The sequence below is a fragment of the Microtus oregoni genome, unplaced genomic scaffold (assembly GCF_018167655.1).
Source record: "Microtus oregoni isolate MIOR12 unplaced genomic scaffold, Mior012 000058F_ref0000040, whole genome shotgun sequence".
In the NCBI taxonomy this organism is placed as follows: domain Eukaryota; kingdom Metazoa; phylum Chordata; class Mammalia; order Rodentia; family Cricetidae; genus Microtus; species Microtus oregoni.
The window spans coordinates 8,986,500-9,009,759 of NW_024543834.1; the positions used below are offsets into that span (position 1 = coordinate 8,986,500).

Consider the following 23,260-nt stretch of genomic DNA (forward strand, 5'->3'; position numbering starts at 1 on the left):
GTTTTATATTATCTGTTGTATTGTAATCCCTTCAATAACATTTCAGCAAAAAACAAAAGGATTAAACAATTCTAAATATAGTCATCTCAGTTTAATTATTTGAATGCTTTATATATTCATAAAATTTGCACTCTCAATAGTAAGGCTGGTTTGTATTATAAATATGACCAAGAGAAAAGAGATGAGGTTTTGTGAATATGCTCACCTTATTAATATAAACATTTAAAACTTATAAGGCTCAATCAGTCAATAACAAAACATTGAATTTTTCACTTTTCGTCTCATTAATGATTTCACAGTCATAGCTTAGAGGCATTAAAGCTCTTTATAAAGGTCTGCACATTTATTTCCTTGAAAACTGATCCTCCAGGAAACCCTCATACTGTTTACTGAATAACAGCCAAGCATTTATAGCGGCAGATTATTATCAGGAACGTCGAACATAAAGTGTATTAAAGAAAACATATTGCAGGTACTAAGCACTCCCCGTTTCCAGGCGAGAATTTCTGAGCAGTTTGACGATGTACTTGTCCATATTCAGTTAACTTGCAGCTTCTTCAAAATGTTGTCAAGTGGCTAGGCGTTAAGGCCAAAGTGACTTACGTTTAACACGTTAGCAAATATAAGCATGTTTTCAAAAACTTCCACACAAAAGAAAATCATGTCCCACTAGAAGTGAACAGAATGATTGCCTCATCAAAAGCCTAATCTAAAATTCAAAAATTCATCACGAAACTATACTCCTGCAGAGATCTTCAGTTCTTTTTTTCTCACCCAAAACTGAATTGGAACAATATTTCTCAGTGGAGAGTAATGCTTATGAAGTCTTGATTTAAAGGAATTGTTGAGCTATCCCTTGGTTTGGCTCTCTGGAGATTTTACATTTCTAGATTTTACATTACTGGAAAACCTTCAATAGATGAGAGAAGAGAAAGATTTCTTCCGTGTGTGGTGAGGAGAACAGCAATACTACTCTGGGAAGAGCGAACGCTGGCTAAGGACAAACACCATAGTACGCATGTGCAAGGTTTGGAAGCTGATTCCGCCATGCTGCCCATACCTCCTTCAAAGTGCCTACCCCTGTCTGAATTCCATTCCTCTGAGGTATATGGGAATAGAGTTGTTACGTTGAGCGATGCTGAGATAAAGTTCTTTTCCAGAGCTAGCACTCGGAGTATTAACTTTGAAATTTGTGAGACAGTGTCATGTTACGTTTTGAAAACCATTTCTTGACATCTTGGCTTACCAAATTGTATAACCATGTGTCGTCTGATGTTCAACATCCAATAGATCGACTGATTTTTTTTCTGGACATAGGAAGATTTTGAGCTAAGAGTTACTTTTAAATGGGCTGGAGAGATGGCTCTGCAATTAAAAGCACTAGCTGCACTTCCAGAGGACCCAAGTTCAATTCCCAGCACCCACACAACAGCTCACAACTGTCTGTAACTCCAGTTCCAGAGGATTTGGCACCTTCACACAGATATAGAAAGAGGCAAAACACCAACACACATGAAATAAAAATTAAATTAAAAAGTAAAAAAGTTACTTTAAGGAATCATACTTAGTTGCTCTGTTATGTAAGAGCTCAATTAGGCACATAAATTGCTATTAAAAAGCACTAGGGAGCTGGGCAGTGGTAGCACAAGCCTTTAATCCCAGCACTTGGAAGGCAGAGGCAGGCAGATCTGCATAAATTCAAGGCCAGCCTAGTCTACAGAGTGAGTTCCAGGACAGCCAGGACTGTTGTTACACTGCTACATGGGAAACCCTGGGGGGAAAAAAAAGCACTAGGGAAAGAAATAGGCAGTTTTTTACATTTAAATGTTGAAAACATTATCCTGAGTGAGGTAACCCAGACCCTAAAAAAAGAATATGGTATATACTCACTCATAAGTGGATACTAGTCATAAACAAAGGGCAACGAGTCTATACCTCAGGATCCTAGAGAAACTAAATAATAAGGTGAACCCAAAGAAAAACATATACAAACCCACCTGAAAATTAGAATCAGACAAAAATTTGGGAGCAGGGGTCAGGGAGTAGAAGGGAGGGGAGAATGGGGGGTTGAGGAGAACTTGAGGGAATGGGATGGTCAAGATGGAGGAAGGACAGATATGAGAGCAATCTGTCTCATATCTCAATTATATCAAAAGAAAGAGATATCTTGATTGAGGGAGCCATTATGGAGTTAGCAAAAAACCTGGCTCTAGAAAAATGCCCAAGAACTTACAGGGATGACCCCAGATAAGACCCTAAGCAATAGAGGAGAGGGTGCCTTAACTGACCTTACCCTGTAGCCAGACTGATGATTATCTTAAATATCACCATAGAACCTTCGTCCAACAACAGATGGGAACAGAGGCAATGACCCACATTGGAGTACCGGACTGAGCTCCCAAGATACAGTTGAAGAGTGGAAGGAGTGAGCGTATGAGCAAGGAATTCAAGACCACGAGTGGGTCATCTACTGAGACAGTTTGCTTGAGCTAATGGGAGCTCACCAACTCCACCTGGACTGGGAGTGAATGAGCATGGGAAGAACCAAGCCTCTCTGAAGGGGGTTGACGTCTGGGGCAGACAAGGGGCCACTGATAGTGACACTGGGATGTGCCTCTACTACATATGGCAGCTTCATGGGATCCTATTCTCTTTGGATGTAAACCTTGCTCAACCTAGATGTAGTAGGGAGGGCCTTGGACTTTCCACAGGGTGGGGTGCATGGCACTCCCTTAGGGTTGGAGGGGTGGGGAGAGGGTCTGTGCTGGGAAAGGGAGGGGACTGAAAGGAGGGGAGAGTGTGGGAATTTGGATTGGTATTTTTTTAAGTAATAATACAAAAGAAAGAAAAAACAAAAAAACTGTTGAATGAGTAAAAATGATCTATTGTGTCATTGAAAAAGAACTCTGAATTCTTTTTTTTTTTTGTCTTTTTTTTTCAAGACAGGATTTCTCTGTGGCTTTGGGGCCTGTCCTGGAATGGAACTAGTTCTTGTAGACCAGGCTGGTCTCGAACTCACAGAGATTGGCCTGCCTCCCAAGTGCCGGGATTAAAGGTGTGCGCCACCACTACCTGGCTTGAATTCTTTTCAAATACATTACCATTGCTTAACTTACACTAATGAATAAGATACTTGCTGGTAGAGTATCCTAAAATGTTTGGCTCAGTTGTAGTATCTACATTGGCTTCTAGAAGTCACAGCCATGGCATTAGCACAATGTCCATTGCAGTACAGTTAATGTATCAGTCAGAAATCGAAATTTATAAACAAAAATTTAAACAAAGACAGGGCCTGAGTTGTAGCATAGTTGATAAGAGAGAGTGCTTGCTTAGCCTGCCTGAATCGTGGGTTTAACGCCCAGTACCTCATAAAACCAGGTATGGTGGTACACACCTATAATCCCAGCACTTGGGAGGTGGAGTTAGCAGGACCAGAAGTTTCAGGCTGTCTTCATCTACATCACAAGTTTGAAGCTATCCATGACTATATGAGACCTTGTCTCAAAAAAAAAAAAGAAGAAGAAGGGAAAGGGGAGAAGGAGGAGGAAGAAGAAGAGAAGGAGGAGAAGGAAGAGGAGGGAGAAGGAGGAGGAGGAGAAAAGGAGGAGAAGAATGAGAAGGAGAAAAGGGAGAAAAGGGAGGAAGAGGAGAAAAGGAGAAAAAGGAGGAGGAGAAAGAGGCGGAGGAGGAGGAGAAGGAGGAGGAGGAGGAGGAGGAGGAGGAGGAGGAGGAAGGAGAAGAAGAAGAAGAAGAAGAAGAAGAAGAAGAAGAAGAAGAAGAAGAAGAAGAAGAAGAAGAGGATGAAGAAGAGGGGGAGGAGGAAGAGGAAGAAAACCTTCCAGAAAGGATATGTTTGATGTTCAGCTTCTGGAGATGGGAGCTGACCTTCTCCTGGAATGCCAGAGTGGCTTCACAGCCACAAGCGTCTTCTATGGAAATGAGGCTTCGTGCTTCCTCAATGTCTGAAGACAATGACAACACACAAAATGTTACAGTTAACCAGTGATTACAACGAACTAGGGGTGGGGGTGGAGAACACCTGCCTAGCATTAGAGGCAAAACAAAGGAATGACAGAAATCAGGAAATCTATAATTCACTTCATCATCGCCACCTATGTAAAAGCATCTTTCAGGAGGTAAAATCATCTAAAAGCAAATAAGAAAGAGAAAATATTTGCTAAAGTTAATTTCACAGAAGACTCAGGAAACGTTGGGGAAATGTTTATATATGTCAAAACTGGGTTAGGCTTATATGAGAGTTCATTGTATTTTTCTTCATGCTTTTGTCATTGTCTGAAATCAGCCGTGATACAAAGCTTTTAAAGGTGGTTGGTGACGCCAGAAACAAAGAAACAAGACAGTCACAAGGTAGTGGTGCACGCCTTTAATCCCAGCACTCAGGAGGTAGAGACAGGGGAATCTCTGTGAGTTCAAGGCCAACCTGGTCTACAGTGTGAGTTCCAGGACACCCAATACGGTTATATGGAGAAATCCTGTCTAAGAAAGGAAGGAAGGAAGGAAGGAGGGGGGGGAGGGAGGGAGGGAGGGAGGGAGGGAGGGAAGGAGAGAGAAAGAGAGAGAGAGAGAGAGAGAGAGAGAGAAAGGAAGGGAGGGGAGGGAGGGAGGGAGGGGGGAGGGAGGGAGGGAGGGGGGAGGGAGGGAGGGAGGGAGGGAGGGAGGAAGAGAGGGAGAGAGAGAGAAAGAAGACAGTCTTCCTATCCTACTGGTTCTCTTATGTCATGGACATGAGAACAGTTATCTATCTATACACCCAAAATACTTCAAAGATTAAAATTAGGTCACTCCTGATTTCCTACAAAGGACTGCTATTCTATCAAATGATTTCAATTGAGAAGTATAATTTTTTTTACCTTACATACTATGGAGCTTAAAATTCAATTCAGAACTATATTGATGGCCAACCTAGATAACCTGAAGTGTGTGCGCATTGGGTTGGGGGCGCCAGGGATGAAGTGTCTTCTTTTATCACTGCCTCCCTTATATTTTGAGGCAGATGCTCTTACTGAACCTGGAGTTCACTGATTGGTGAGCAAGCCCACAGAATTCTGGGATTACGGGCATGTACTTCCACACCTGCCTCTTTAGTGGGTGCCAGGGATCTGAACCCACATCTTCATTTTCCCTCAGCCACCTCCTGTTTAATTTTTGAAGCCGAGTCTCAGACAGTTCAGACAGCCCACGCTGGCTTGAGCTACTGATCCTCCTGCCCATACCTGGCCAGAAAGTATCTGCCAAAATCAGCCAATCATCGCTGTACAGAGTATAAGATAGACAGTTGGCCCAGTGTTCTTGCTTAACAGACACTCAGATCTGTGAAGCCACATGCTCAATGGGATATTCTTACTATAAACACCCCTTAGAAAACTACAGAGCACTGGCATAGCAAAATTGAAAGTTGAGACAGAGAGATCAGATGTGGGATTCCCTTCTGTATGTTGTGAATATCATTGGTTAATAAAGGAACTGCTTTGGGCCTATAGCAGAGCTATAGGGGAATAGAGCTGGGGGGGAGGAACTAAGCTGAATGCTGGGAGAAAGGAGGCGGAGACAGAGAGAAGCCATGTAGCCCCACTGGAGACAGATGCTGAAACTTTAGCCAGTAAGCCACAGCCACGTGGTGATACACAGATTAACAAAAATTGGTTAAATTAATATGTAAGAGTTACCCAATAAGAAGCTAGAGCTAAAATAAGAAGGTGAACCCAAGGAAAAACATATAGTTATCCTCTTGGCTATGGGAAGTAGACAAAATTGCCGGGGAGAAAATTGGGATCTTGGGGATGGGGTGGGATGGGGGTAAGGGGAGATGGGGAGAGAAAAGTGAGAAGGGGAGGATGGGGGGAACTTGGGGAAACAGGATGATTGGGATAAAGGAAGGTTGGATGGGGGAGCACGGAAGCACAATTCTTAGTTAAGGGAGCCACCTTAGGGTTGGCAAGAGACTTGAACCTAGAGTGGCTCCCAGGAGCCCAAGACGATGTCCCCAGTTAGTTCCTTGGGCAGCTGAGGATAGGGAACCTGAAATGACCCTATCCTATAGCAATATTGACGAATATCTTGCATCATCTGGTGATGGATGGAGATAGAGACAGAGACCCACACTGGAGCACTGGACTGAGCTCCCAAGGTCCCAATGAGGAGCAGAAGGAGGGAGAACATGAGCAAAGAAGTCGGGACCACGAGGGGTGCACCCACCCACTGAGACAGTGGATCTGATCTATTGGGAGCTCACCAAGGCCAGCTGGACTGTGACTGAAAAAGCATGGGATAAAACCGGACTCTCTGAACATGGCGAACAATGAGGGCTGATGAGACGCCAAGGACAATGGCACGGGGTTTTGATCCTACTTCATGTTCTGGCTTTGTGGGAGCCTAGCCTGTTTGGATGTTCACCTTCCTAGACATGGACGGAGTAGGGAGGACCTTGGACTTTCCACAGGGCAGGGAACCCTGACTGCTCTTTGGACTGGAGAGGGAGGGGGAGAGGAGTCGGGAGAAGGGGAGAAGGGTGGGAGGAGGGGGAGGGAAATGGGAGGCTGGGAGGAGGCGGAAACTTTTTTTTCCTTTTCTCAATAAAAAAAAAGCTAGAGCTAATGGGCCAAGCAGTGGTTTAATGAATACAGTTTCTGTGTGATTATTTTGGGGCTGAGCAGCTGGTAAACAAGCAAGTGGACTCCTCCAACAGAGATCTGTTCACAATAAAATAAAAAAAGATGAAACACTTAGGAATGTTTTCAGGTATATGGCTTGTACACTAAAAATTACAAAACACTGTTGGAAGAAATTAAAGACAATGTAAACAAGTGGAAAGAACTCAAGGCAGTATTGAGTGCACTGCAAGACTGTGAAAGGGGCAGTCAGTGCTCCCCTAAATTGATCTAAGGATGCCTATCAAAGCCCCCACTGCACTGGGGGAAACTGGCAAGTCTCCAGTCACTCTCCCGTGACTGCAGAGCATTAGACAGGAGGGTGAAAGACTCTGAAGATGAACCATGGCGACCATTGACACGGAACACTTGAAAACGGATAGACTAATAAGTTTGCTGTTATGCATAATTTACCACAATAGCAATAAAAAGCAGGCTGAGACATTAATTAGAAAGAAAAATGAGAGAAGAAAATGGGATCAAATTATAGAAAGTAGACTGTATAGCAGAAGAAGACAGCAACTCAATATGATAAATTAAAAAAAAAGTGGTTCCTCCTAGATGGATTTTTCCTAAAACGAAATCTACTTAGAGGACCCGTCTTCACCTGAGCACGTCTTCTTGTCGTCATTTAAGGTGTAGCCAGGGAAACAATCACAGTGGTAGGATGCCGCTCCATCGCTCACACAGATGTGCTGGCAGCCATGAGTGCCCAGCGCACACTTGTCTCGGACTGACCCAAACCATGCAGGAAAGAAAATGTTTATCTGTTAGTTAAATAGAACCCTAAATACAAACTTCTGGAATACAAAGCTTTGTTGGTCTCAGTCAGCGCTGAGAGTGGAGCCTTGAGTCGTCACCGGATTCCTGTGTTCCAGGAAGAAAAAACGGCTTTCCTCCCCATGCTATGCCTGGCTGTTCCTTCCCCTTCACTCTCCGGCAGCTGTCTGAGGGGACTCCTCTTCTCTCCTTTGTAGTAATAAGGGCGGCGGGGCTGCATCCCCAGCACCCCGGCTGCCTGGCTAGCTCAGTCGGTAGAGCATGGGACTCTTAATCCCAGGGTCGTGGGTTCGAGCCCCACGTTGGGCGCCATTTGTAGTAATAAGGGCGGCGGGGCTGCGTCCCCAGCACTCCGGCTGCCTGGCTAGCTTACGCCCGAAATAACAACACACAAACTGTATTCATTTAATCACTGCTTGGCCCATTTCTATCTAGCCTCTTCTAGGCTAATTCTCACATATTAATTTAGCCCATTTCTAATCATCTGTGTAGCGCCCCTAGGTGCGCTTACCGGGAAGATTCTAGCCTATGTCCATCCTGGGTCGGAGCTTCATCGCGTGCGTCTGCCTGGGAGCTGGGAGCATGGCGTCTCTCTGAGGCGTCTGCTCCTGAGAGGAGAGCTGTGGAGTCTGAGCTCACTTCCTCTTCCTCCCAGCATTCTGTTCTGTTTACTCCTCCCACCTATCTTCTAACCAATGAGGGCCAAGCAGTTTCTTTTTATTTAACCAATGACCTTCCTCCATCACTCCTTCCCAATATACTGGAGGGCACTGAGTCTCAATGGCAGTACAGAGCTTACCATAGGCATTTCTGAAACCTATCAATGCTGTTTATAGATCATCATCAAAAACAATCGACTAGGAAGCCTGTGGTGGATAACCCTGAGAGTCAGCCTGACTGAATCTAGAATCCCTGGGGTCACATCTGTGAAGGAGTTTCTAAAGAGAGCTAACTGAGATAAGAGGAGTCACTAGAGATATGGGTGATACCATTCCCATGGGCTGGTGTCCAGAACTGAACTGAAAAACAAAAAAAGAAGGCTGATTGGGCACCAGCTTTCATCTCTCTCTGCTTCTTAACTATCAGCTCCAGGGGGACCAGCAGCTTCAAGCTCCAGCTGCTGTGGCCTCCTCGACATTACAGACTACGCCCTCCAACTGTGGAGAGAATAAACCCCCTTCCTTCCTTCCTTCCTTCCTTCCTTCCTTTCTTCCTTCCTTCCTTCCTGCCTGCCTTCAGGTGCTTGGGCTGGGCATTTTGTCACAGCCGTGAAGGAAATTACTAATTCAGACATCATTGTCTGTGGAGCTAAGTTTGATGCTACACACACACACACACACACACACACACACACACACACACACGCAAAGGACTGTATTGCCTAAAGACCAACCACTGATACCTTATGAGGTGGGACAAAAAACATTGGTCACTGGTGACCTGAACACTAATGTTCATTTTATCTATCTATCTATCTATCTATCTATCTATCTATCTATCTATCTATCTTCTTCCCTCCCTTTCTCTCTTTTTCATATGGAAAAAGAAAAGCAATAACTTAATAAGATGAATGATGATATATTCAATTAAATCCTGAAGTGCTCTGCTTATCACATAAATAGCATTTCAGAGATAAAGGTAGCATGCCCAAACTTCAGTGGGGAACAGAGGAGACACCACACTGTGGGTCCTGTGTCCAATGGCCTAGGACAAGTGAAAAGAGTTTATTGGACCCAGAAAGACTCCAGACAGACACAGATTCTTTCTCTGCCTTTACAAGGGCCAAAGCCCTGTTCTTGTTTCTTGTCTTGTACTGATTGATCGTAGTCCTCCTGCTCCCATCTCCGTAGTGGCTGGGATTAGAAGCCATGTCTGATTTCATTTCTTAAAGAGGGGAAGAACCAGGCATGGGGTACCCATGCACTCAACAGACGGTAACCCAGCACTTAGGGTTACTGCAAATCGAGGCACACTAGGCTTCACAGTGAGGTTTAGGTCAGCTGGGGATGCAGGAATCACGGTCTCACAGAAACAAAAGCAAAAATTAAAAAAAAAAAGCACAAAATCAAGAGAGCCAGCGATGTGCCGCGTCCCTTCATTTATCTTGACAAGATCCCACCACATCTAATTCCCCGAGGAAGAGGAGCAGATGGAACAGTTCTGAAAGTGCTAATGTGCCCAACTCAGCAGCACCTCGAGAGCAAGAAATGCCTCTCCAGATGGACAGCTTTGATGTGTATAAATGCCGCCCTGTTCCACCAGCGAACCTAAATCAAATTAATGAGGATTAATGGTCCCGGCAGGGGCTCGTTAGCCAAGTCACAAGGCCTGAGTCACTGAAGATTGATCAGCTAGAAACAGTCAAGAATGTCCCCACTTCCAACACCTTGGAAGGCCTGTGTGGGTCTGAGTCAACCCTTCACAAAGTCTCCTTTGCTAAAAGAATCCAGCTTAAAGATCAACGCTACAGTAGAGTCCCTGGGGCCAAGTTTCAACTGGAAAAAGATCAGTGCAGCCTATCACAGCAAATAATCACTGTCCAGCTGACTTCCTCTATTTTCTTAAAAAGGCCCCAGTGTACAGAGTTCTAAATTTTTTCCTGGATGGGGACCCCATATATCATTAGCATTTCTCATATCCCTCATTCCCTACCCATTTCCCAGTAATTTTCTGAAGTTATTATGTTTGGAAAAGCCAATGAGCTCACCAACCCCCCGGGCAACATGCTTCTAAGCATGTAAGTTGGCCAGACGCCTGAGCGTGGGTCTTTAAGTTCCCCCCAAGAACCTCTCTCCCTGTGAATTGCAGGTTCATTTCACCACCATAGAAAGAGTCAAGCAGGGAAGGGTTTGTGGAATGGACCTTACCTGAACATGTTTTCTTATCTGCATTCAGAGCGTAGCCCTCAAAGCATTCACAGTGATGGGACCCGGCTCCATCGTTCACACAAATGTGCTGGCAGCCGTGTGTACCCAAAGCACATTTATCCTGAGCTGCCAGTAGAGATTCCAAGGGGGGAATTTAAAAATTAAAAGTCAAAGAGTCTTTCAGTACCCAGAGACAGAAACATGCTTGCTTTAAAACAGCTTGAAATATAGGAGAGGGAAGCTGGCTGGAAGTGAGACAAAACTGTCAGCATTGTTTGCTCTAACAAGAAATTAGCAGAGTTAATAAGATCCTTCACACATGATAATTAGTCTCCGACGTTATACTCAGGTCTTCTTTCAATATCATCAGTGTTGAGTTTTTTATAACCCAAGCATCTCATTAATACTTAATGCATTCCTTTTAGGTTTATTGTACTTATTCCAACCCAGAAATAGACCAGTCACTTATGCAGCTAATTGCACTAGATCCAGGAGTAGGGAAAAATTAGAGTTTGGAGAAATTCTATTTTAACATTTGTGTCATAAATAAGGTACAAGAGACCCAGGAGACCAACTAATTTAGGGTGGAATGAGAGTCTGGGACCCAATTCTTTATTCAGTGTACTTACCTGTGAGAATTAGATGAACAGGCAATAGGTAGGTAGGTAAATAAATAAATACAGAATAAATACAGATAAATAGAGATATACAACAGAAAGGCAGGTATACAATAGAGGTACATTTTTTGTTTTTGCAACAGGGTCTTACTATGTAACCAAAGCTGGCACGAAATCTTCAGCTTTTTTTCCCCAAGACAGGGTTTCTCTGTGTGGCTTTGGAGCCTGTCCTGGAACTTGCTCAGTAGACCAGGCTGACCTCAAACTCATAGAGCACTGCCTGCCTCTGCCTCCCAAGTGCTGGAACCAAAGGTATGCACCACCACTGCCTGGCTAATCTTTAGCCTCTTGAACACTGGAATTGCTGTCATTGATCACGACACCCAGAAAGAAGGGAAGAGACTTGTATTGACATATCTGAAACTATTTTGGTGGGGGAAGATTGAGACAGAGTCTCATCTACAGCCCAAGAAGACCTGGACTTACAGTGACCCTCCTGCCTCTGCTACCCAAGTGCTGGGGTGATAGCCATGAGCTAACATATTCTGCTTTAATCTATTATTTTGACCTTTAAAATTTCATTTTTAAGGCAAGTTCAGGCTTTTTAAAAAACTTACTTTCTCTATTCCCAAATGCCAATAATCTAGATAAGTCTACTATGATAACCAAAATCACCAATACAGGATGATTAATCTTCACTCAATATTCAGATGTTCCCAGTTCTTTCCTAATGTCCATTTTCTGGTCCAGGATCCAATCCAAGATCCCACATGACATGAAGTTGTCATATACTGAGATATTTTACTGGTCTACCTTTGTTTTTATGACTCTGACACATTTGAGAAGAACCAGAAAACATGGTGGACTAAGACTCTCTCCCTTTGGGTCTGTCTGAGGTTTCCTCATGCTTCTAAAGTTTTAGCAAGAATACACCAATTGTGCTGCCACATCAGGTGAGACTGTCAGGGAGGGAACAGTTGTTGTCCAGCTGGTGTCTCTAAAAGACAGGGGACCTGAGAAGCACCAACGGTTCCTGCTGCTCTGAGCAGGGTCTCTAGTATCCTAGAGGACACATAATGGGATCCGGGCACATTGAAGACCCACAGAATGGCACCAAGCCCAGAGTGTTACCTGCTTCCTGCCCATTGTCCACTACACACTGCCAGGACATGCTGTTCCTCGTGTACACCCTCCCATGATGCTGGCTACACGCATGTTCAGGATCATTGGGTAATAGCACGGAGTGTCCTTAGCTGATTGGATGATATATGTATATGTGCAAGTGAACTTCCGAATCAAGCTAGATCTGGACCCCATGCTGGTCTCCAGAATCTGCTTCATAGTTAACTCATCCTGACTCCGTGATTCAGCAGCCCTCACTGCCAGAGCAATGAGGTCATCTCTAGTGATGTTGATCTCTCATTACTTCATAAGGTATTGGCCAGGTTCCCCACTACAGAGTTCTCTCTCTCTCTCTCTCTCTTCCTCCATCCCTCCCTCCATTTCTGATTTTTTATACAGATTATACAGCTGGGCAGAGGTGGTGTACACTTTAAATTCCAGCCCTTCAGAGCAGTGGTGGTAGGTGGTTATCTGAGTTCCAGGCCAGCCTGGGAAAAACCAGAAAAAGAAAAAAGAAAAGAAACAGAAAATCCCCAGGGTGGCTAAAATGGAAAACTGATCAAGTTCCAGCCATAGGCTTCCCTTTCAACACTGGGCACGCTGACAGGTGAACGTGTGCACAGCGCACTCACCTGCACACGTGGCTCTGTCTGCATTCAAGGTGTAACCTTCGTAGCACTCACAGTGGTAGGAGCCGTTTCTGTCATTCACACAGATCTGCTCGCATCTGTGGGTGTTGAGGGCACACTTATCGATAGCTGTCAAGAGATGAGTATGGCAGATGTGGACACATAGAAAGGATGAGGCAAGCAAACCCTTAGCAGTCACGCTGTCACACACACACTAACAGAGGGAGTGAGCACAGGCATTGATGGAATTTGGATCCTACTCTCTGGTCCTGTTCCTTTGCCAACAGACCCACTGATACATATACCTCTTCCCCTTTTTTGCATCTCAATTTTCTTAACTATAAAATTAGCAGTTTGAACTAAATGATGTCTGTTTTCTTCACAAAAATTCTCCTACGATTAAAGAAGGGTAAAAAGGCTAATTCCTGTTCCTCATTGACTCTGTGTGGTACCTAGATACCACTGAGCAGGACCTTCGGCCTTTCTCTCTACTTCTAGTGTCCATGAGTGTGTACTGTCCTAGAGAAAAATTGGGATGCTTGTGTCTAATGAAATAAAACCCAGGAAAAGGTGTCAAATCTCCAAAAGTATCAAGAGTTTTGGATCCCAGGGCTGAAGACTTGGTTCACTGGCTAAGAAGTCCAGCTGTGCTTCCAAGGACCCAAGTTCGACTCCCAGCATCCATGGCAGCTCACAACTGTCTGTAACTCCAGTACCAAGAGACCCCAAACCTCTTCTGCTCTCTATGGGCACTGCATGAAGATGACGTACATGCATGCCTATGTCTATGTGTGTAACACTTAAATAAATTCATAAATTAGCATATAAATTTGGAAAAATAGAGGGTGGTGGTTGTGCATGCCTTTAATCCAGGATTGGGAAGTTGAGGCAGGCAGATTTCTGTGAGTTCGAGGCCAGCCTGGTCTACAAAGTGAATCCTTGACAGCCAGGGTTACATAAAGAAACCCTATCTCAAAAAACCAAAAGAAATAAAATAAAGGAAAACATTTAAAGAGTTTTGGATCCCTTTTTTCTCACCATTCCTTTTATCGGTGTCTTCTTTAAAACCCATAACAAAGAAAAGAACGAGCAGAGTAAGGACCTTAGGTCAACACAACACATCCACGTTTACAGCTGTTCACAGAAGCCAGGAAATGGAACCCACAAAATGTTCATCAGCAGATGGATAGATGAAGAAAATGTGGTGCAGACGCACAATGGGATCTTACACAGATGTAAGGAAAACTGAAACCAGGATTTTTGCAGGAAAATGGATGCAACTGGAAATTACTATGTCAAACAAGAGAAAAAAAGATTCAAAAAGATATCACATCTTTTCTCTCATGAGGAATCTACTAAAATTGGATGTGTGTGTTTGTACATCACAGAACTCAAAGGGTTCATGGGAGAAGAGGAAGAGATCTTGAGGGAGGTGAGAAGCAGAGAGAGGGGAATGGGATAAGTGTCCTTGGGAAACAGAAAGGGTGTTAAAATGGGAGAAGGAGGGAGGCAAACTAGGGAGAGAGGCAGTGCTGAGGAAAATGAAAGCAAAATATAATGGCAAACATGAAAATGCCATGACAAAACCTATCTGCATACTAATCTAAAATATTAATTTTTAGAAAAAGAAGGGGCTGAAGAGACAGCTCAGTGTTTAAGGAGACATACTGCTTTTGCAGAGAATCTAAGTTTGCTTCCTAACAGCACAGGCAGTGGCTCACCACCTGTAACTCCAACTCCTGGAGACCCTCGGGTACCTGCGCTCACACACACATACCCACACAAGGACACAAATATAATTTAAATTTATTTTATTTTATTTATTTGTTTGTTTAGCTGGTTGGTTTGGTTTTGATTTTTGTTTTTTTCGAGACAGGGTTTCTCTGTGTAACCCTGTTATGTGCCACTACTGCCTGGCTTAATTTTTTTTTTAGAATAGAATAGTAACAAACTGGGAGGTGCTGGCACATGCCTTGAATCCCAGCACTCAGGAAGCAGAGGCACGGGAATCTCTGTGAGTTCGAGGCCAGCCTGGTTTACAAGAGCTAGTTCCAAGACAGAAATCAAGGCTACACAGAGAAACCTTGTCTCGAAAAACAAACAAACAAAAAAAACCCCAAAAAACAAGAGAAGGAAAGAAAGAAAGAAAGAAAGAAAGAAAGAAAGAAGGAAAGAAAGAAAATAGTACCGAGGCCTGTGTTAGGCTAGACTGCCCTGAGTAGGTTCTCACTTTTCTATCAAGTTCTCTATCAAGAAAAGCTGCTGAGTGGTGCTAAGTCTGCCAGAAGGCACCCAGGAGAAAAGAGGTTGAAGTCAAAGGCTCAGACAGACCCCACCCCGGGAGAAGAGGCGTCAGAGAGCTCCTGTTCCACCACTGCACCCTGAGGAAGCCTCACCTGAACATGTTTTCCGGTCGGCGTTCAAGGTGTACCCTTGGCTGCACTCACAATGGTGCCTGCCGTCACCATCACTGATGCACACATGCTGACACTGATGTGTGCCAAGCACACACGGGTCCAGAGCTAGGCAGAGAACAGGAACGGCAGTTACGTCAATACCAAAGGATCATTTTAGTCACTTCCTTCTGCCTCTCCAGGTTTCTTTCGGACTCCATTTTGACTTCACTATTTAAAACGGGGGATGGGGGAGCATTAAATATCTGATTTGAGATGCTGTAAATTTAGAATTAGAGATCTGGCCATACCATCTCTCAAAAGAGAAAGGACGTTCTGAATTTGGAGTTGCTGGAATCAAACAATCAGGCAACTTGATGTTTTATTTGGCCAAATTGAATACCCATGAGACAGATTCCTGCCTCTCGACCATAAGAGCTGTGGAGAATAATAACGTACCTTCAACAGTGCTATGAGCTACGGGTCCCGCATAGCTGGGACCTTGCTTGCAACAGTTCCACATTTTGTGCCTAAAGGGCACTGGAACACAGTGTGCCTATCAGCCTGGAACTAACTCACACTTGGGCAGTGGATCTGCTTGAGCACGCAAATGGTGCAAGGCCATCCAGCCAACAGCCTCCTTCTGCATGCCCATCACATGGCCAATGCCCACATATCTACTTGGCTTCTTAGTAGCTTCAAAGATGATGGATTTAAATTATAAACACAAAGAGATAAAAAGAAAGATATAAGATTACGTTGGCTAAATCATAGCTCCACCTCCTTGCTCCTGGAAACATTTATATCTCATTGGAATGACCCCCCAACACACATACGCCCAGTGACGTGTTTTAAAAGACGAATCAATGAATTTAGTCATTTCTATAAAGCCAAGGCCTGTTAGAGGAGACTAACACTCCTGTAGCAGGTAACGCAGCCTCCAGTGCCCTTGGAAATAGGACAAGGCTAATATTTTCCCAAGGAGCGCCTTTTCATGCAATAATCTTTCCAGCCCGTTGACTACAACAAACTGTCCCTCAGCCGTTTTTTCCAGAGAGGACACCCCCCCCCGCCTTGCTGCCCCCAGAACAAGCAGGCCTTTTGTAAGTGAGGGAAAGATTGCCACTCACTCCCCACTTTACAGCCTTGGAGCCCACCCCTAGTTGCTAACTTTAAGACCCAACCTAGCCACAGACCAGAGCCCTAATGGAAGAGCTCTCACCCACAGTCAAGGGGGTTTTCTGGGAAAAAAGGAGGAAAAAAAAGGCACTTTCTTTCTAGAGCCTAATAAATGCCAAGTAGTTGCCATCATAGCCAGTGGTGTCTTGTGAAAGCCTAGTGTCCTGGGACACAGAAGGCAAGGGGATCTCAGCCAGGAATGACCGCAATGCGGCCAAGATTTCATGTACTATTTCCTGACCCACTGATGATGCTGAGTTCCACATTCGTTTAGATATAGAGTCTCATTGATGTTTGCAACTGTAGCCACTGGCTCCCTTGCTTGTCTTTTTCACCAACTCCATAATAGTATCTGAAGGCTGGGAGCAGTTTCCTTGACTTGGTATGTGGTGGTCAGTATGAATAGATACAGAATGTGCATGGCACAAAGTGTCGTTTTTAGGAATTCACCTAAATTGGAACAGTGTCCACACTCATTTCAACATTCCACAGAGGCTTTCAAATGATCGTCTCCAAATGATTTTTTAGATCGAGACACCCACAAACCATTATTCTATTTTTCTAAAGATTTTAAAATAGATTTCTGTTTTCTTTTTCTTGACATGGTCTCATAATGTGCATGGTGACCTCAAACTCAGGATATATCTGAAGCTGGCCTTGAACTCCACCTCTCAAATTCTGGGGTTACAGGCAATACCATCACACCCAGGTCACATCCTGATTTTAAAAAAGAAGGCTTCCAGCATGGAATAGATTCATACAGTTGCATTTGATTAATTCATGCCAAAAAGAAATGCTAATAAAATTAGCATGATCATATTCAAACTCCATCCAAAAGGAAGAATAGAAGATGAACAAAATGATTTGTTTTTAAACTGTTCCTTGCATCTAAGTGAATCAGAAAACACAACCCTTCTCGTCCCTAATCCAATTGTTCCACAAAAGAATAAGCAGAGAAAGAGTCAAATCCGAAAATGAGCTTTCATTGCATAATCATGGACAGTGATATTGGGACCCAGCCCACTGGTCCTTCCAGGGGCAGACACCACTATGGCTTCTGCGGGAGAACAAGAGAGGCAGGGTTAAATCTGGAGACATCAAGCTAAGGCAAACATCTGGAGGGGAGGGGAGGACTGTTAACGGTGGAGAAGAGGGCACTGAAGAGATGTCTTGAGTTTGAATGTTTGGGTTTTGGGTTTGGGGTTTTATTTCTGACCCCATCAGGGAGCAGCAGGATTGTTTATTCTGGTTATTTCCAGAACTTACCACGTCTAATGCAAACATGAAGGTTTTATGAACAAACCGAGTTACATATAGTACAGCCTTGTATTTCTAAACCAACACCATGTGTTTAGGTTGGTTAAAAAAAGAGAGTGAGACCTCCCAAAAAAGCATTGCATGTGTTTAATTCTTCCATAAAATTTCTACCCCCTCCCAAAAAACGAATATACTGCATTTTCCAGGGGGCTGGAACATTGGCTCAGCAGTTAAGAGCACATACTTCCCTTGCAGAAGGCCCAAGTTTGGTGCCCATTGCCCATCTGGGGTGACTTTAACTGCCTCCAACTGCAGGGGATTTGAGGCTTCTTGCCTCATGTGCACGTACCCACACACATACGCACAACTTAAAAACAAATAAATCCTTCCAAACCAATTTCCAGGAACACAATGTATGAACTATAACATCCTTGCTAGTTGGAAACTAAGACTTACCAACTTACCACAGAAAGTCTCCTGGAATCTAGCGGAAAGCTTCTCGATGACTCCGTAGGTCTCCACATAGAACACATGATCTTCCAGGGGCTTGCTAGCCATCATCTTGAGGGACTCCATATCTGCCCTGTCCACACCCACGGCATACAGTTCAATACCAGATGCCCGGGCCCTGGCAGCCACCTCATTCACCTGGTCCTGGGGCCTCCCATCCGTCACAATGATAGCTACCTTGGGGATGTTAGACATGGGCCCCCGAGCTCCTGCCTCCACAGTGAAGGCTTCCTCCATCGCTGTCTGGATAGCCAGCCCTGACATAGTGCCTGTTGACAAGGGTGTGATCCGGGCCACAGCCTGTTTCAGAGCCTGCTTGTTTGAGTAGGTGTTGAGCTGGAACTCTATCTTCACAGTGCTGGCATAATTCACCACAGCCACCCTCGTATCAGCTGCCCCGATGTCCAGGGTGTCAATGATGCGGGCCACAAATGTCTTCACTTTGGTGAATTCCAGAGGCCGGACACTACGAGAACTATCAATGATAAACACCAAGTCCAAAGGCCTGCTCTTGCAAACACCTGCAAGGAAGGGTGTGAGGAACACAAAAGGCTAAGCAGCAGTCAGACCACGATCAGAAACGGGACAGACCTCACTCCCAGAGAACTCTGGGATTCTGAGAAGCCAGGTCTGGTAGCATCCCCTAATCCCAGCAGTATCACTGCCTGCTTCCTTCCCAGAAGCCATGCTTGTGCTGAGTGTTGAGAACACCGGGCCTTCAGAATCCCCTAGTGAGAATTCACATTGAAATGTGAGTCTCAGCTGAGACAATGGGATAACAACACACAGCTACTGCCCTTCCATCTTTGGGAGTGTATCTTGTTTTAAGGATCGCAGATTATGACCTGGTGTCTCTCCTCCTCCCCTAGACTCTCTCGGCCACTTCTCTTTGCATCTTTTTACTTGTTGCTGGCTACACATCAGCTGCAATGGCAGGAAAGAAGAACCCTCACCTTCAAAGCTCCGACATCCTTTCTACACAAAGGCATCTTGTGCCCTCCAGTCACTCAACACAAGTTCACCATCATTTATTCTTTTCTAGTTCACATTGTTTCCTCTAACCTGATTTGCACAGCCCTCTCTTAGCCGCCCAAAGCCAGGTCACTGCCAGGACTAGATGGGAGAGGATCCAGTTAGCACATCTCTTTTTTAGTCCATTCTCCACTTTCAATCCACACGCACAAACATGCACGTGTGCACACACACACACACACATACACACACACACACACACACACACACACACACCACAGCCCTAGGTAAAAATGAGGTCCTTAGGAGGTGTCCGTCACGGCTCCTCCTTTCCTAATAAAAGGACAGATTAAGGCTATTTGCTCCGTCAGTATGTAGTTCCAAAACAAATTAGTAGCGGTGAGTGATGATGTCAGCTGTAGTCAAAGCACTTCGGAGGCTAAGGAGGAAGGCTAGTTCAAGATATACTGTGAGGTACTCTCAGAAAAACAAGTGAAATATATTTTTAAAAAATAAAGTATTTAGACTAAGTCATTTCTAAGAGGAAAGGCATTGTCTGGAAGAGGGATTTTTGCCTCTGTCATTGGTGGGCTTTATGTGTTTCATTTTGAGGGCTGGAGACCAAGCCTGGAACCTTGTGTGTACTAGGCAATACTGGGCTGTCAAGCTACATCCCCAGCCCCTCAGTTATTTATGTATCTATCCGTCTATCTATCTATCTATCTATCTATCTATCCATCCATATCTATCTATCCATCTATCTATCATCTATCTATCCGTCTATCTATCCGTCTATCTATCCATCTATCCATCCATCCGTCTATCTATCTTTCTATCCATCTATCTTTCTTTCTATCTATCTATCCATCCGTCTATCTATCTATCTATCTATCTATCTATCTATCTACTTACTTATTGTTTCTTTGCGAGAGGATCTCCAGTAGCCGAGTTTGGCCTCCAACTCACTACAAAGCCAAGGAGGACCTTGATCCTCCTGTCTCCACCTCCCACGTGCCTAGGAGTACAGGCATGTACCACCACACACAGCCTTCAGTTTTGTTTTCAGAAATCGGAATTTTAACCTCTTGGTTTAATTGTATCTGCTGTATGTGCTCTGCTAATAAAACAACACCCAAAAAAAAAAAAAAAACACCCTACTTTGAAAGACCTGTAGGCATTGTAGAATGCTAACACAGGATCCTGTGAACTGGGCAGTGCAGAGGTTTCGTCATACACATCTGGTGGAGGTTTAGGGGAGCAAACCCTGATAAGCAGTGGAGTAAGCCTGGCCTCCATGACTCCTGTCTCCTAGCCCCAAGGCCTTTCTAGTACATAGCAGCTGCTCCCACTGAGGCAATGTTTTCCACCACAAAAATCAACATCATCTCATGTGCCCAGCCAACGTTTGCACGTTGACTTTGAGTCACCACCCAAAAGAAGCCATATGTCATGTATTTGTTTAAGTCAAAAGGAATTACAAATCTCTTTTTTAAGCAGCTCCACAATTTCCTTCAAGATTTTGAGGGATCAAGAACAAGGAAGAGGATCCATGTGGAAAATCTTAACTGAATATAGGTCTGTATACTTTTTCTTTCCACTATGGTGCAAGCCTTGTAACTCAGCACTTACAACCCAAGTTGGTGTCCCTCCAAACCAACGGTGAGGTGGTACGTTCCCCTAATCCCAGCAGAAGTTCAAGGTCATCCTTGGTTACATAGTGAGTTTGAGGCCAGCCTGGGCTATGTAAGACAGAGGGGAGAGAGGGAGAGAGGGAGAGAGGGAGACAGACATAGAGACAGAGAGAGAGAGAGACAGAGAGAGGGAGAGATTCCACAGTTTCGCCCATCTTTGCCAGTCTTGTCAGCAGTAAAAGCCAACAGTAAAGCTTACCAATTCCTGGTTGCTAGAGTGATTTGGAGGAGTAGAATGTGGCATTTATCAAGAGATTGCTGTCTGAGATCAGGTTTGCAGGCCAGACTATAAAGGGCCATGGTCACCATGTGCAAATTCTAGCATCCTTCTCCCAGTCCTATTCCCCCAGGGCGGAGAATAGAAGTCATGTTTATTTCCATAGAAAAGTCTTTCTCCTCTACCCCAGCCTGAAGCAACCAGCTAACCACCTGGCTCAACTTAACCCTCATGAGCCCTGCTTGACCCCACATAGCTGGCTCTTGCTGTTTTAAATCTGGAATTACAAATCATGGATGATGGAAGAGTTTCCTGAGCCAATTCTTGGCATATCCAGCAAGTCACGGGAGGGGACAAAACATGAAAATTGGTCTGACAGCATCACTGATGAGCCTGGTTACCTGGAGCAGGATTAGCTACAGCCTCTTTCAAGACCAGACAGACTAGAGCTGGATCTTAGGGTAAGGAAGAGACAACCTTCTGTAGATGTTATGGAGATCCTGGCAAGCTATACAGTGGAAGGAGCCCTTGCTTGACTTCTTAGGGCTCCGAGTTTCCCTAGGGGATCTAATGCTGATTCTGGGTTATTTCACCATGCTAAGCCTTGGGGTCCCTGTATGTGCTGTGGACATACATGAAGGACACCTATCAGCTTCTCTGTGTAGATTTTCTCTCCTCAGAGCAAAATTAATGGAATTGCTCATTGAAGACCAGATCTGACTGTGTCTTTGGCAATCTGGCAGAGCATGAGTTGGAGTGGGGGCCCAGTAAGCGTAAGCAAAATTACTCGGTCTTGGGGTCTTGGGCAGAACCGAGTAAAGCACCAATAGAGTTTCAGGACACGACAGTTTGGTTTTCCTTCCTAGTCCTCCCCCATCCTCCACTAAGTCTCCCTTCTTCCAGATCTTGCCTTCCTTCTAGACTCTTCTCCCCCTTTACCATCCCCCCTCGCCCCCCCCCCCCCGTAGGGAGAAAGGCTCACACAGTGAATGCAAAATAGATGGAGATTTCCAAATAACTACAAACAGGGTGTCAAGAAGGGTTTGCTTTCCCTACCCAAGAAATCCAGGCCAGGTAGAGCTGGGAGCCCTCATCTTATTCCCTGACTGGAGCTCCCACGTGTGCGCCGTGCTCACTTCCCAGCTCACAAGAAAGTTTGAATTTCAGGATACCAGATGCTATCATGGTCATGCGCATGACCTTACACCCCCAACTCCTACCCCCGCCCCTTGGCTATCGGATCCTTAGTTTTTGCATAGGATTGCCGCGAGCATGCCTCCTTCAGCACACCATTTGGGGTGCTAGAATGAAGAAACATTCGGTGTATATGGCATACTGCCTGCGTTCTGGGGATCCCCGCCTCTCTTCCCACCTCCAGCTTGGGCTATGACTTCCTCTCCTACGAAGCGGTACCCCGTCTGCCCTGCTATACCTGCACCGCGGGCCCCAGAATAAGGTTCTCGGGTGGGAGTTGCCAGAGCAGGGAGATGCCCCGGGCTGCCCCCGGGGAAACGTGTCCCCAGTCGGCGGACACTCGCGCGGGCCAAAGGTCCAGGAACGGCGGCGGGCAGCAACAGCAGCAGCGGCCAGAGCAGCAGCAGAAGTCCCGGGAGGTGGCACGCGGGTGCTGGGAGCAACATGATGGGCTCGAAGAACTGCCGGGGTCTGTGAGCCGGGAGGTGGCCTGGGCTCACAAGGTCAGGCGCTGGCGTGGGGCCGCACTTTGGCAGTCAATTTAAAGGTCCCGCTTCTGAGGCTCCGCCCCACTCCGCCCCCTGGAAGGCCCTGCCACCCTGGCCCAAAGCCGCCAAAGGCCAACAAGAAGCTCTGTCTGAGCGTTCCAGTGTGGCAGGAGCGGAATGTCTGGGGCTAGGCGGCCAGCGGCACGGTGGTCACCGCCCGCCTAGTCCGGTGGGCCTGACTGGGCGCCTCCTGGCCGATTGCCTCCTTGTAAAACCCGGCTGGAGTTAGGGGGCCGCCTGCTCCACCCTCTTGTGCTAGCCAGTTCTGTTTCCCAGGTCCTATTTGACAAACGCCTGGGGTCTGTACCCACTCACCTGCAGGTGAGCCTGACTCCCGGTTAAGAGCAAAAGTCTCACACAACATACCTTTCTCCAGCCAAGAAAGTCATCTTTTTTTTTCGAATAGGAAAGGGCTCACACATTCTAGCATCATGAATAGGATGCTTTCATCCCAGTTTCAATGTAACCGTAAACATTTGAACTTATAGTACCAGGAATAGTAAATCAAACATACACTTCTCCAGAGAGCCTCCGGTTTGCTGGAAGAACACCCTGTCTTTTACAACCGGCTTCTTCTCTGAAACAGAGATGAGCAGGCAGCACAGGGCAGGAAACT

The 23,260-nt window shown here is 45.3% G+C and overlaps 1 protein-coding gene across 1 annotated transcript; it reads right to left on the reverse strand.

Moving 5' to 3' along the window:
- Nucleotides 1–537: 537 nt before the first annotated feature.
- Matn3 (matrilin 3) lies at nt 538–22,542 on the reverse strand. The gene is made up of 8 exons (XM_041639454.1): nt 22,335–22,542; nt 17,977–18,543; nt 15,080–15,205; nt 12,687–12,812; nt 10,316–10,441; nt 7,276–7,401; nt 3,852–3,962; nt 538–572 (listed from the first exon to the last, which is right to left on the reverse strand). The coding sequence occupies exons 1-8, from the start codon at nt 22,540–22,542 to the stop codon at nt 538–540; spliced, it is 1,425 nt and encodes a 474-aa protein (XP_041495388.1).
- Between the last annotated feature and the right edge of the window lie 718 nt (nt 22,543–23,260).

Excerpts from the sequence above, each read along its gene's own strand:
- Matn3 (XM_041639454.1), bottom strand. The coding sequence starts at position 22,542 with ATGTTGCTCCCAGCACCCGCGTGCCACCTCCCGGGACTTCTGCTGCTG. Across the intron at positions 18,544-22,334 it reads TTCTGGGGCCCGCGGTGCAG|GTGTTTGCAAGAGCAGGCCT; the intron begins GTATAGCAGGGC and ends CCTTCCTTGCAG. Across the intron at positions 3,963-7,275 it reads CGACAAGAAGACGTGCTCAG|ACATTGAGGAAGCACGAAGC; the intron begins GTGAAGACGGGT and ends CATTGTCTTCAG.